The sequence below is a fragment of the Salvelinus sp. IW2-2015 genome, linkage group LG32 (genome assembly GCF_002910315.2).
Source record: "Salvelinus sp. IW2-2015 linkage group LG32, ASM291031v2, whole genome shotgun sequence".
Lineage (NCBI taxonomy): Eukaryota > Metazoa > Chordata > Actinopteri > Salmoniformes > Salmonidae > Salvelinus > Salvelinus sp. IW2-2015.
The window spans coordinates 16,562,633-16,577,070 of record NC_036871.1 but is presented as its reverse complement, the minus strand read 5'-3'; the positions used below and the strand labels follow the sequence as shown (position 1 = coordinate 16,577,070).

Genomic DNA, 14,438 nt, shown 5'->3' with positions numbered 1-14,438 from the left:
ACCTCAATATTTGTAATTATGTGCATGTCACACTGAAAAAAAAACATCCACAGATCTAGTTGTTTCAATTAATTGATATTCAATAACTGGTTCCAAGCCTTTTTTTTGTTTACTCAACTTTTCAGTCTAAGTATTACCTGAACTTGACATTTTTAGTTGGCTCAAACTTAGCTCCAACATGAGAAAACTTAGGCAAAATTCAGTCAACTTATAATTTGTCTCATATGTTCATTCAACTAGAAATTATTATTTTGGCATCTTACCTAAAAAGAAGTCTCTGAAACTATTTGAGACTTGGTTTATTGAGTTTTTGCCTGAAATTGCAGTAACAGCCTGAAACTGCCGCAGTCGCTGCATGGCTGCACTGAGCCACGTACAACTATGGAAGCTCATCCCCACCACCAAAAACATGTCAACTGTAGATCATACRAATGGGATATGTTTCTAAATTTGTAACATTGTGTGGGGATTTGAGTTGTGGGGGGAAATAGTTTTCCTGGGGACCAGAGTTTTCCCTGATCTCGTAGTAGGCTAACCTAACTAACTCAGGACCCTAGTTGTAGCATATGACATAGTAAAAAATCAGCTGTAGAAGGTGGTTTTATATGGGCTGTGATGGGACCAGATTATTTATCTAATCATGTCATAATTATGGCCCTAGGGAGGATGAAAACATTAAAGCCCTTTACACAGACATAGAGACAACAACTGCGATTGGACAAAAATGAACAGGGCTGAGCTCGCTGTTTGCTGGGTTGCATTGTGTAGGCCCTTCAAACTCAACTCTGGACCTCGAAGCCAGTTCCACTGCATTTTCTTCATTGTTACCCTCTAAGCGGGGACTGATTTAGATCTGGGACACCAGGTGTGTGCAATTAATTATCAGGTAGAACAGAAAGCCAGCAGGCTCTGGACCTCGTAGGGTAAGAGTTGAATACCTCTGGTGTAGGCCTTTGCATCTGTCATTAAAAATATACTAGTAGTATGTCAATACTATTGTGTGTCAATCATTTTGGATTAAAAAGGCCTAGGTAGCCGAGCCACCCGAAGTGTAAATATAAATCAAATTTGCTCACATTCCCATTTTCTCAGAACACAAATAAATGGGCCTATTTTAGGCTATAAATACGTAGCTTAGGATATAAAAACATGACATTACGTTTTCCCTGGCCAGGCCCAGATGGGACAGAGCGCATAGGCTTCTCTAGACTACCTGCAGCTGTGGTTGTTATCAGTAGGCTACATTTGATTAGACTGAAGCACTGACTAATTCTGCACCTTATCAAAACATGAGGCATTTTATTGAATTTTTGGGGTGGTGGGTATGGGCTTCTATATACAGTGCCTTCAGAAAGTCTCATACCTCTTGACTTATTCCACATTTTGTTGTTTTGTTACAGCCTGAATTCAAAGTGGATTAAATAAAACAAATTGTCTGCCCCATCTACACACAATACCCCATAATGACCAAATGAAAACATGTTTTTAGAAATGCTTGCTAATTTATTTCAAATGAAATACATAAATATCTAATTTACATAAGTATTCACACCACTGAGTCAATACTTTGTAGAAGCATCTTTGGCGACGATTACAGCTTTGAGTCGTCTTGGGTATGTCTGTATCAGCTTTTCTCATCTGGATTCGGGGATTTTCTCCCATTTTTCCTTGCAGATTTTCTCAAGCTCTGTTAAGTTAGATGGGGATTGGTGGTGAACAGCAATCTTCAAGTCTTTCCACAGATTTTCAGTGGGATTCAAGTCTGGGCTTTGGCTGGGCCACTCAAGGGCTTTCACATTCTTGTTCTGAAGCCATTCCAGCATTGCTTTGGCTGTATGCTTCGGGTCCTTTTGGAACGTAAATCTTCACCCCCAGTCTAAGGTCATTTGCACTCTGAAGAGGGTTCTCATTAAGGATTAGCCTTTATTTGGCTTCATTCATTGTTCTCTCTATCCTTTACCAGTCTCCTAGTCCCTGCCTCTGAAAAGCATCCCCATAGCATGATGCTGCCACCACCATGCTTCACGGTAGGGATGGTGTTAAATAGGTAATGAGCTGTGCCTGGTTTTCTCCAGACATAGAGCTTTGCATTCAGGCCAAAGGGTAACATATTTGTCTCATCAGACCACAGAATATTTTGCCTTATGCTCGCATAGTCTTTCACGTGGCTTTTTGCAAACACCAGGCATGCTGTCATGTGCCTTTTTCTCAGGTGTGGCTTCCCTTAGGCCACACTCCCACTAAGTCCAGATTGGTGAAGTGCTGTAGAGACTGTTGTCCTTCTGGCAGGTTCTCCCATCTCAGCCAAGGAACTCTGTAGTTCTGTCAGAGTGGTCATTGGGTTCTTGGTTTCCTGCCTGATCAAGGTCAAGGTCCTTCTTGCCCGGTTGCTCAGTTTGGTCGAATAGCCAGCTCTAGACAGAGTCTGGGTAGTTCCATATTTTTTTAATTTCCCAATGATGGAGACCACTGTGCTTTTGGAAACTTTCATCACTCTAGAAATTGTTTTATACCCTTCCCTCGATATATGGCTTATCGCAATTTAATCTCAGAGATCTATGGACAGTTCCTTGGACTTCATGGTATAGTTTCTGCTCTGACATGCACTGTCAACTGTTATATAAACAGGTGTGTTTCTTTCTAAATCATTTCCAAACAATTGAATTGGCCACAGGTGGACTCCAATCAAGTTGTAGTGACATCTCAAGGATGTTCAAAGGAAATTCAGAGCACCTGAACTCGATTTGGAGTGTCATAGCAAAGGGGTGTGAATACTTATGTAAATGAGATATTTCTGCATTTTATTTTCAATAAATGTGCAAAAATGTCTAAAAACATGTTTTCACTTTGTCATTATGGGATATTGTGTGTAGATGGGTGAGAAAATATATTTAATCTGTTTTGAATTCAGGCTATAACACAAGAAAATGTGGAATAAGTCAAAGGTTATGAATGCTTTCTGAAGGCACTGTAAAACCGCACTTATTGGTGAATTCCCTTATACCCACGTTTTCAGTCACAATTTGCTTTTACCACATGTAATGATTTGCATGATATTGATCAAAATTAAGCCTGGTTTGTTGTAATGTAATTTAGGCCTACTGTATTTTGTATTCTATTCTATGAGAGGGTTAATCATTCATTACCTGATGATGTCATGCTGCTATAGCAACTCTGTGCTTTAGTCTTGAAGCTAAAATGTAATGAGTGTAGCCTACAGATGAGAAAATAAACCCTTTAATTGTCTGCACATACTGTACATGCTTGTGAATTGTTGCATTATTCAAGAGTGTTATTTGGTTTGGTTGCATTATTCAATAGTGTAATAATGTTTTAGAAGAAAAGTTTGTCATTGTTGAATAGTTTGTGCTTACTGGCTCCTGGCTACTGTGATATTTACGGTCAATTGGGCTGCGGACCAAGAATGTCGCGTTGCCAACCTCAACGAAAGGTAAGGCAAGGATGTAGTGTGAATTGAAAAGTAGAATTCTCTTTTGCCACCCCACTCAGCAGAATCTCCTTCATATCTCGTAGTGGGAATAGGGCCTTAGACTATTGACACACATCCTCAGCATGTTTGTTAGCCATTGGCAGACATTTCACTCATCACCTCCTCAGCATGGGGCTTATACAAGCACTAAATGAAACAATGGCACCTCAATTAAGACAAACGCCTTTTTCTTTAGTTTAGGACAACCCCCTGTGGTTTCCTAACTATCTCACATTAACCCCCAGGGTCTCCACCCTGCCCTAAAGTTTGAATATTTATCTTTGGTCTATGCCTACTACAGTGTTAAAGGTTTACAATGAATGTGTTCCTTTAAATCACAGATACACCTTCCAATCACAGATAAACCGGTCTTTCTCAAATAATTGTATCCATGATTGACTGAAATGTAAATATCATGTTGAATGTGAAAATGCATACACTGTAGTCTAATAAGGCCTATCGTTACCCAAGGAGTGCAATGCAACGAATCAAATGGCAACAATGTTCTGGAAGCATATGTTAGTTAATTTAGCCACAATTTAATGTAAAAGTCCAATTCAATTCACTCAATAAACTCCTCCCCCTCATTTAATAACTCGTTATGCGTCGCTTTGTACGGGGGAGGAGGAGTAAACAAAGACCAAGCAATTAAAAATATTCTATAGAGGGGAAAATGTAAACAAACACTTTTGAAAAACACTTGATTGACTTTCCTAGTTCCCCGCCCCTGTCGCTCTGTGATTAGACGCTCCGATAGGGGGAGTGACTTCGCTGCACCTCCCTCCAGATATATTCCATTAAATGCATTCGCCAACAACTGTTAACATGCAGAGCGAGCGAAATAACGGTGGTGCCAAATGGAGATATCGGTGCGTAAATTATATTCTGTCAGTCAACAGTCCACAGCAGACGGAGAAGAGTGGTAGTTTTTTACAAAATAACGTAAACATAGAATAAGCGGTGTGATGTGTGGATTCCCTAACATTTTTACCAGCCAGAAGACACCCGACGGCTTGCTTATCCCCCAAAACACCGTCAGCGCCAAGGATGAGTTTACCCGCATCTCTGGAATAATCGGACTCTACAGCCTACTTGCAAGCGCAAGTTCGCTGGCACTTTGAAGCAGACGAATTCAACAGTGAATGAGGATGGAGTGCCAGTTGCTGGGGTGGTGCATGCTTTTTGCACTCGTTCTACACAGGTCGAGCTGCGCCGCGGCGAAGGAGCTACAATGCCAGGAGATATCCGTGCCTCTATGCAAAGGAATTGGCTACAACTACACCTACATGCCCAACCAGTTCAATCACGACACACAGGACGAGGCAGGGCTGGAGGTGCACCAGTTTTGGCCCCTGGTGGAAATCAAGTGTTCTCCGGACCTGAAGTTCTTTCTCTGTAGCATGTACACTCCTATTTGCCTGGAGGACTACAAGAAGCCCCTGCCGCCGTGTCGGAGTGTCTGCGAGAGAGCCAAGGCAGGCTGCGCGCCTTTGATGAGGCAGTACGGGTTCCCGTGGCCAGACAGAATGAGATGCGATGTTTTACCAGTGCAGGGTAACCAAGATACATTGTGTATGGACTATAACAGAAGCGAGACAACGACTGTTTCTCCAGTTGTTGCAAAGCCCACAAACCGCCCCGTTAAACCAATAAACCCACGAAAGAAGAATGGACACGGGCGTTCGAATGTTCCTAGTAAACACAAACCTCCGAGTTCTCCCTGCGAACCCCGGTGTCACTGCCGCGCGCCCATGGTTCAAGTCAACAGTGACAGTCATCCTCTATATAACAGAGTTAAAACGGGACAGACTCTGAACTGTGCCATGCCCTGCCACAATCCTTACTTCTCCCAAGACGAAAGGACATTTACTGCATTCTGGATAGGACTATGGTCCGTGTTATGTTTTATCTCCACTTTTGCAACAGTGGCAACTTTTTTAATCGACATGGAGCGGTTCAAATATCCGGAGCGACCCATTATTTTCCTCTCTGCTTGCTACATGTTTGTCTCCGTCGGCTACATTGTCAGACTAATTGCTGGACATGAACAAGTGGCTTGTAACATGGAGCATGATACCGAACACATCCACTACGAGACCACCGGCCCTGCGCTTTGTACCATTGTWTTTCTACTCATCTACTTYTTCGGCATGGCAAGTTCTATTTGGTGGGTYATTCTGTCYCTTACYTGGTTYCTGGCTGCRGGGATGAAGTGGGGRAATGAGGCCATAGCCAGTTACTCWCAGTATTTTCATTTAGCTGCCTGGYTRATACCCAGCATGAAATCAATAGCTGTGTTAGCGTTGAGTTCAGTGGACGGGGACCCTGTGGCTGGAATATGCTACGTTGGCAATCAGAACTTGGATAACCTCCGGGGCTTTGTTTTGGCGCCKTTGGTTATCTATCTKTTCATTGGRACTATGTTYCTCCTGGCTGGGTTTGTGTCACTGTTCCGGATCCGGAGTGTTATAAAGCAAGGAGGGACGAAAACAGACAAGTTGGAGAGACTGATGATCAGGATAGGTATTTTTACAGTGCTNTCCGGATCCGGAGTGTTATAAAGCAAGGAGGGACGAAAACAGACAAGTTGGAGAGACTGATGATCAGGATAGGTATTTTTACAGTGCTTTACACTGTCCCAGCCACGATTATAGTAGCCTGTTACTTCTATGAGCAGCACAACAGACAGACTTGGGAAATAACCAATAACTGTTCCTGCTTGTCGGAGCATGAAATGCAAAAGCCAGACTACGCTGTGTTCATGCTCAAATATTTCATGTGCCTTTTGGTTGGCATCACGTCCGGCGCGTGGGTCTGGTCGGGGAAAACTCTAGAATCCTGGAGGAAATTTTGCACCCGCTGCTGTTGGGCCAGCAAGACCACGAGCGGGTCAATGTACAGTGACGTTAGCACGGGACTGACGTGGAGGTCTGGCACTGCGAGCTCTGCCTCTTGTCCCAAACAGATGCCATTGTCTCGAGTTTGAAAAGGAAGAATGGACATCTAATTATGTTGGGATTGTCCATCAGCGTGTTCAAATGAACACATTAACGAGCAYCTAATGATTTCTCTTCTTACTCAATGAGACCCGCAGCCAGTTTAGAACCATATAATGAGATGTGATTCTATGCTTACTGTTGAGGACCAGTTCAATGACATACACAATACAGTGAGATTTTTCGATAGGCGGAAATTCAAGGTTATATCTACTGTTCTATTCCTTATTACAAATAACCATATTGTCTTAAACACACCATTTATTAATTCGAAAGAATGACTTGGCTTTGTCTCATTTTAACCTATAAAATTAGCTCAGCAAAGATGGTTTGAAGTATGCTGTCTCATACGGGTTTTGTTGGTGCTTAATGTATTTATATAATTATTCATGTTAAAACATTGTACATTTGTATATAAAATGTAGGCCTATACGAGATTGTAAATGTGTATAATTAACTTTGATAGAAGATCTTTATTTTGAGAATAAAACAATTTGTATAAAATTCTAACCTGTGCGTCTTGGTAGTCATTCTGTGCCAAAGCTGTAGGCTACATTTAGCAAATTTACTTTTAGCTTTTGTTGTCTTCCTGCTATGAGAATAGATTTTTGGATAAGTTAGAAAGCCTATTCATAAATTGTCAAACAGTTATAATTCATAGAAACGTATGCCTACTTGTGTATGGAGATTGGGTTCCTTTTGGGTAGCATTGGTGAAAACAGTACACTTTTACGTATTGTAGATGCGACCACGGGAAGGATTCGGAATAACATTGAAATGGCAATGAAAGCCTTACAGGTGGTCTGTTTGAGTAATCCTCTCTCGAGGGAACCCCTCTGTGCGACAATTATGTTACAAGCCTTGCGTCTTCTGCCCCCAATTAATACTGACGACCCAGTGAAACGTCAAATACTGCCTAGGCCTCGCTTGAATAAAGTGTAGGCAGGCCATCAGACTCTGCATGGACGTGGCACTGACCTCATATGAATATGAAATGATAAAGATTCTACTACTATTCTTATTGAAGTTTGTGTGGGGCAGAGTTCAGGATACCCACTGGTGTGCATAATTGGTTGGGTGCCCCATCTTACTGTCAAGATGCCCTAGGCCTGATAATTAAGATGTCAGACAGTGAGGGAGTGGGACAGTAGAACTGGTTCCCAAAGGGCAACCTATTCCCTATAGTGCACTACTTTTGACCAGAGCCATATGTGTCCTGGTCAAAGTAGCGCACTATATGGGGAATAGGGTGCCATTTGGGACGCATTAACAAACAAGCTAGGCCCACTAGACCGACCCTCTGCCTTCCCCGTTAGAAGGTAATTACGTCCCAGTGTGTGGTCGGTTTACTCTGAAAGCGCTTAAACAGCTTGCTTATCTTCTTAAAAGCATAGAGACACTGTTGCATGTGAAAACTGCAAATAGGACCCCAGCTTGTGGCGAAAACACTCATTTTTAGAGCGAGACCTTGGTGTAAAGAATCTCAAGCCTTAAAAAATGAAGCCCGTGTTTACTTTTACGCAGAGGGGCATGTTTGTGTTGATCCAATATCCATATATATAATAATACAAAATAAAAATATATTTGCAAATACATACAACTGTTTTTGTTAATTTGGACATTCAGGAGATGTAGTGTTCATCACAAATAATTGACTTATCTATTTTTAAAAACTGTTCACCCAAACAGGGATTTTACAGCATGATGTTATTGGGACCCAGTGGTCATGTCTCTCATTCTACTTGATAAACTGCATCCTGACTTAAGTTAAAGTTGTATCTGCAACTTCATTAAGCCAAGGCAGCTTCATGAGAGCAGGAGCAACGCTTCAGATAGGCTACTGCAGCTCAATAACATCATACCGCCACCTTGTGGAAAAATAATTAAAATAAAATTGTTTTTGTCTCATGCGCCAAATACAACAGGTGTAGTATGCTTACTTACAACCCCTAACCAACAATGCAGTTAAAAAAATAGAGTTATGGAAATATTTACAAAATAAACTAAAGTAAAAAATTAAATAAAAAGTAACACAATAAAATAACTATAACGAGGGGGGTACCGGTACTGAGTCAATGTGCGGGGGTACAGGTTAGTCGAGGTCATTTGTATATGTAGGTAGGGGTAAAATGACTATGCGGGGGTCAATGTAAATAGTCCGGGTAGCTATTTGATTAATTGTTCAGCAGTCTTATGGCTTGGGGGTAAAAGCTGTTAAGGAGCCTTTTGGACCTACAATTGGCTCTCCGGTCCCGCTTGCGGTGTGGTATCAGAGAGAACAGTCAATGACTTGGGTGACTGGAGTCTTTGAAAAGATTTAGGCCCTTCCTGTGCTACCAGCTTTTTGGGGGACCTTCCTCTGTGTTACAAGCTTTCAACAAGCCTGTAATGAGCACTCAATAAATGTGAATGTTAATAAATAACACATTTTTTCCCAATGCCAATTATAAGTCATTGATATTCCAATAAAATGTTAAACAGTTGGTAGGCCTATAGCCTATTCACAACAATATCATGTATGGTGGACAAACAAGTGGTCACAACTAGTATTCAGCTCAGAGACAAAGTTAGAGGTTGGTAGGGTGCCATCGTCCCAAATGGCACCCTATTATACTGCAGCCCCCAGTAAAAATCAACAGAGGAAATGAGGTCATGGAGGTCACACCGGATCCACCTCCTGCCAAGATAAACAGGAGGCCGTCCATAGAAGGCGTCCCAAATGGCACCCTATTCCCTATAGTTCACTACTTTTGACCAGAGCCAAATGGCCTTGGTCAAAAGTAAAGCAATACGTAGGGAATAAGGTGCCATTTAGGACGAAAACATGGTATCCCATTTAACCCCCCATCCCCCTGAACTGGTAAAGCACATTGAATGGTGTCTTTGTCTACTGATTCAATTGGTTTTCTGTCATTGATTGAGATACATCTGTTTTAAATTGAATACAGAAGTAAGATGACGCTCACAGTTAAACACCCAGTGGCGGAAAATCCAAACCTATACAGAGCATTGTATATACAGTAGATTTGCCAATATCGATACAATTCCATAATGATGCTGCAACAAAAACATTAAAGCAAGTGTTTTATTCAGTTCTCACTTATTCATTGGCCAGCTGATCTTCCTCTGTTGTTTTGTAAGCAACCAGCAGAAAAGCAGGCTCTCTAACTCCTTCCCCACTATATTTTCAAACAGAGTCGTACATCATTCATGCTGCCTCTACTCCGATAAAGTGTTACTAGCTCAATGTACAATTCCTCAATATAGTCTCCACTTATTTCCCTTACACAACAGTCATATTCACTAGGCACTAAACTGAAGAAAACGTACTGAAACATGGAGGCACCACCTGACTTTGTCCTATACGAATCGATCGTTTTTGTTTTCTTTTGGAAAACGGTTAGCTATGTTTTGATGGTGTGCACTAATGACTACTACCCAGTAGGCTTGCTGGGAACGGTCCATTGTATCTAGTGATATTTTTTCATGTACATTTAGTCTGACAACATCAAAGGAATTGATTTTTTCTGTCACCAAGGACAACAAGCATATAATCCTACTGATCTGTCTAAAGGTGAAAAGTAAGCTCGGCATTGGCAGTCAATATTTTTTAGAGATTTTTGATGTTCTATTATGTTAATGTCTATCACCAGTTTCATTCACCCATGAGATCGGAGTGCTCTAGGTACAGCATGTAGGGCCATTGATGGGTGTAGCATTTTTACATGAGGAATTCTTCCAAAATGGCACCCTGTTCCATTTATAGTGCACTTTTGACCAAGGCCCATAGTATATGGAATAGGGTTCCATATGGGAGGCAAATGAACAGTGGATCAATCAGGGGAATAGGAGCCAATGACCGGAAGGAGCTAATTTCTTATTTTCACTGTTTTCCCTTTCCCCTGGACACTGAACATTATGTTTGCTAAACGAATTCATAGAACATTTTATGATTTAACACATTGTAAGAATTTTTTTATAATTTACTATTTTACTATTCAACTAAGGAAAAGTATGTACATGTACACATAGAGAAATGTCCATAGATTTCGCCTTTCATCTCTGGCAAGGTGGTTCTTCTTTTCATCTGCACTTTCATACATCTACCAGAGGAGGTCAGTATGGCTTACACTTACTTATTCAGACATTATTAGACCCTCAGTTGTTTAAATGGATTTCAAACATGGCTGTAACTATTACGTGTGAGGACACCGAGGTCCGGCGGTCATTCTTTGTAAAAACAAAAATATATACTGTACACTCAGCAAATTGGATGCAGTCTATCACAGTGCCATCCGTTTTGTCACCAAAGTCCCATTTACTACCAACCACTGCAACCTGTATGCTCTTGTTAGCTGGCCCTCGCTTCATATTCATCACCAAACCCACTGGCTCCAGGTCATCTATACGTTTTTGCTAGGTAAAGCCCTGCCTTATCTCAGCTCCCTGGTCACCATAGCAGCACCCACCCGTAGCACGCGCTCCAGCAGGTATATTTCACTGGTCACCCCCAAAGCCAATTCCTACTTCGGCCGCCTTTCCTTCCAGTTCTCTGCTGCCAATGACTGGAACGAACTGTAAAAATCACTGAAGCTGGAGACTCATATCTCCCTCACTAGCTTTAAGCACCAGCTGTCAGAGCAGCTCACAGATCACTGCACCTGTACATAGCTCATCTGTAAATAGCCCATCCAACTACCTCATCCCCATCCCCATCCCAATACATCCCCAATTATTTTGCTCCTTTGCACCCCAGTATCTCTACTTGCACACTCATCTTCTGCACATCTATCACTCCAGTGTTTAATTGCTATGTTTGTAATTATTTTGCCACTGTGGCCTATTTATTGCCTTACCTCCCTTATCCTACCTCATTTGCACACATTGTATATAGACTTTTTCTATTGTATTATTGACTGTATGTTTGTTTATTCCATGTGTAACTCTGTGTTGTTGTTTGTGTCGCACTGCTTTGCTTTATCTTGGCCAGGTCGCAGTTGTAAATGAGAACTTGTTCTCAACTAGCCTACCTGGTTAAATAATGGTGAAATAAAATAAATAAAAACAATAAAATCTATTACGGGTCAACATCTAAATATTGCTCCCAGCGTTGATAACTCAGAATGGTTATATTCTTGATCTGACTGATTTATAATGGCGCCTGCCTCTTTGTGAAGGAGTGGAATCACAAACAGTGATTTGTTCGTTATGTTCGCCTTCTCCACCGGATTTGCCTTTTTTTGCAACAAATTCGCCACTCTCTCAAACGGCAGTAAGTCCGCCCTCTCGAGGCACAGGGCGAGGCCCTGAGACTTGAAACGACCTACCCCAGTTCACAGTCAGATCAATAGGTAACTACTGCTGACAGTGTATTTGGGAGATGCCGGACAAAAAGCTATTTAAAAAATATCCCACGACTCCAATGTCTACAGACATCCCCTAAAGAAACAAACAAACAAAAACCGACTCTTGGAGAATGAGTGCACAACTGGTAAATAGTCGCTTATAGATACACTATACAGTATATACAAAAGTATATGGACACCCCTTCAAATGAGTGAATTTGGCTATTTCAGCAACACCAGTTGCATAAAATAAAGCACACAGCCATGGCCTTACTAAAAAGCTCAGTGACTTTCAAAGTGGCATCGCCACCTTTCCAACAAGTCAGTTTGTCAGATTCAAATTTTTGCCCTGTTAGAGCTGCCCTCATCAACTGTAAAAGCTGTTATTGTGAAGTGGGAACTTCTAGGCGCAACAACGGCTCAGCCACAAAGTGGTAGGTCCACACAAAAGTGGTAGACCACACAAAAGTGTTAGGCCACACAAGCTCACAGAACGGGACTGCCGAGTGGCCGAGCAGCCCGAGCAGCCGCACACAAGCCTAAGATCACCATGCGCAATGTCACTCGGCTGCAGTGGTTCAAAGTTCGCCGCCATTGGACTCTGAAGCAATGGAAATGCATATTTCTAGAGTGATGAATCACGCTTCGCCATCTGGCAGTCCCGCAACGAATTCCAGGAGAACGCTACCTGCCCCAATGCATAATGCCAACTGTAATTTTTGGTGGAGGAAGAATAACAGTCTGGGGCTGTTGTTCATGGTTCGGGCTAGGCCCCTTAGTTTCAGTAAAGGGAAATCTTAACGCAACAGCATACAATGACATTCTAGAAGATTCTGTACTTCCAACTTTGTGGCAGCAGTTTGGGGAAGGCCCTTTCCTGTTCCAGCATGACAATGCCCAAGTGCACAAAGCGAGGTCCATACAGAAATGGTTTGTCGAGATTGGTGTGGAAGAACTTTAATGGCGTGCACAGAGCCCTGACCTCAACTACATTGAGCACCTTTGGGATGAATTTGATTGCCAACTGCGAGCCAGGCCTAATCGCCCAACATCAGTGCCACGACCTCACTTATGCTCGTGGCTGAATGGAAGCAAGTCCACACAGCAATGTTCTAACATCTAGTGGAAAGCCTTCCCAGAAGAGTAGAGGCTGTTATATCAGCAAAGGGGGGGAACCAACTCCATATTAATGCCCATGATTTTGAATGAAATTTTCGACTAGCAGGTGTCCACATACTTTTGGGCATGTAGTGCATGTCAGTCAGTCAAGTGGCTAGCTGCTGGCAGAGACTTATATTGCATTGATGTTGAAGGGCTTTGGTAGGTCTATTACTTAGCCAGCTAGAAGGATGAAGTAAGAAGCTAACGCTAAACAGAGTACCTCAGCAGGAGCAAAAAACAGCTCATAATAACTTTGCTTTACAGAGACTTGGCTAATGAGACAGACAGTGACGTGGCGCTCAATGGTGAGACTGACGCAGGCTGCAATGCATGCAGGCAGAAGCAGAGACAGAGAGTAGTTCGTATAATAGTTCCCAAACATGTGTGGTCCCCTGAGAAAATGTGGACTAATCTTATCAAAGTTAGTACCTTAAAAAAAACAAGATATGTTTCAATATGAACATCTCCACATGGCCCATCCTCCCAATAGGCCTACATTAAAATGCAAACGCCGTTCTACAAATGTAATAGGTTTTTGCTTTGTCGCTGATGCTACGTGTCAGTGTGAATCATTTCCTCATATTTCCTCCCTTTCAGGGGTATAACATTACAATTGTATAGCTAATAGGCTATGTGTCTGTAGATCGACTGACGTGAATGAACCTACATCTGCCCAAGTGATAATGGCTGGGATCATTTTTACTTGTTTTTGCTGTTCTCCAAATAGCATTTAAAAAAATATATATACTGTATATTCCGAACCTCACTAAAACTCAAACCCTGGTTACGGCCCTGATTTCAAAGAAGGTAATAATTATGGCAGTCCCATGTGTACTAAAATGTTTAATATAGTCTGTACATTCACTTAAAAAACAGAACACATAAATCCCTATGGTAGTTGAAATGATTTATTTAAAAGATAAAACAAAGTAGAAAAAAAAAAAATCAAGATCGTTTGAAATCCTACACTACTGCTATACTGTATGAAGGCTTTGGCAAGGATTCAATCCAAAGCGCATTGTAGAGAAGCGCATTGTGCTTGACTTTTAATTTAAGGTAATGTACACTTGAGCAGTCATCCACGCAAACGTCGGGAACATTTGTTGACAGTACAGTGCACTTCCCTGCAACGCACCTTGGATTGAATCTCTGCCCTTGTGTATTTGTCTAGGAGTCAGGTGCTCTTCCATTCACATCAACCCTAAGTCTTCCATCACTGGCCTCCTTTATTAAGGCCATTGACCTCTCCCAAGGTCTCTCTTGGGTCTATGGTTTCCTTGGATGCCACAGCAGAGTAATGTTCCTTTGTTACCCTCAGTTCTCCAAGTGACGTTGGCTTCGGTTGGGTCGGAGCATGTCAGTCTTGACTGTTGTTGGTGAAGCCAATGAAAAAACATTTGAGCTGAACAACAGCTGTGTGCTGCCACCATTGTTCTTGAAGGTCAA

General features: G+C 41.9%; 1 protein-coding gene across 1 annotated transcript; it reads left to right on the top strand.

Moving 5' to 3' along the window:
* Nucleotides 1–4,318: 4,318 nt before the first annotated feature.
* LOC111957172 (frizzled-8) lies at nucleotides 4,319–6,996 on the top strand. The gene is made up of 2 exons (XM_023977923.2): nucleotides 4,319–6,013; nucleotides 6,103–6,996. Exons 1-2 carry the CDS (start codon nucleotides 4,633–4,635, stop codon nucleotides 6,474–6,476), a joined length of 1,755 nt encoding a protein of 584 aa, XP_023833691.1. The 5' UTR covers nucleotides 4,319–4,632; the 3' UTR covers nucleotides 6,477–6,996.
* The last annotated feature ends 7,442 nt before the right edge of the window (nucleotides 6,997–14,438 follow it).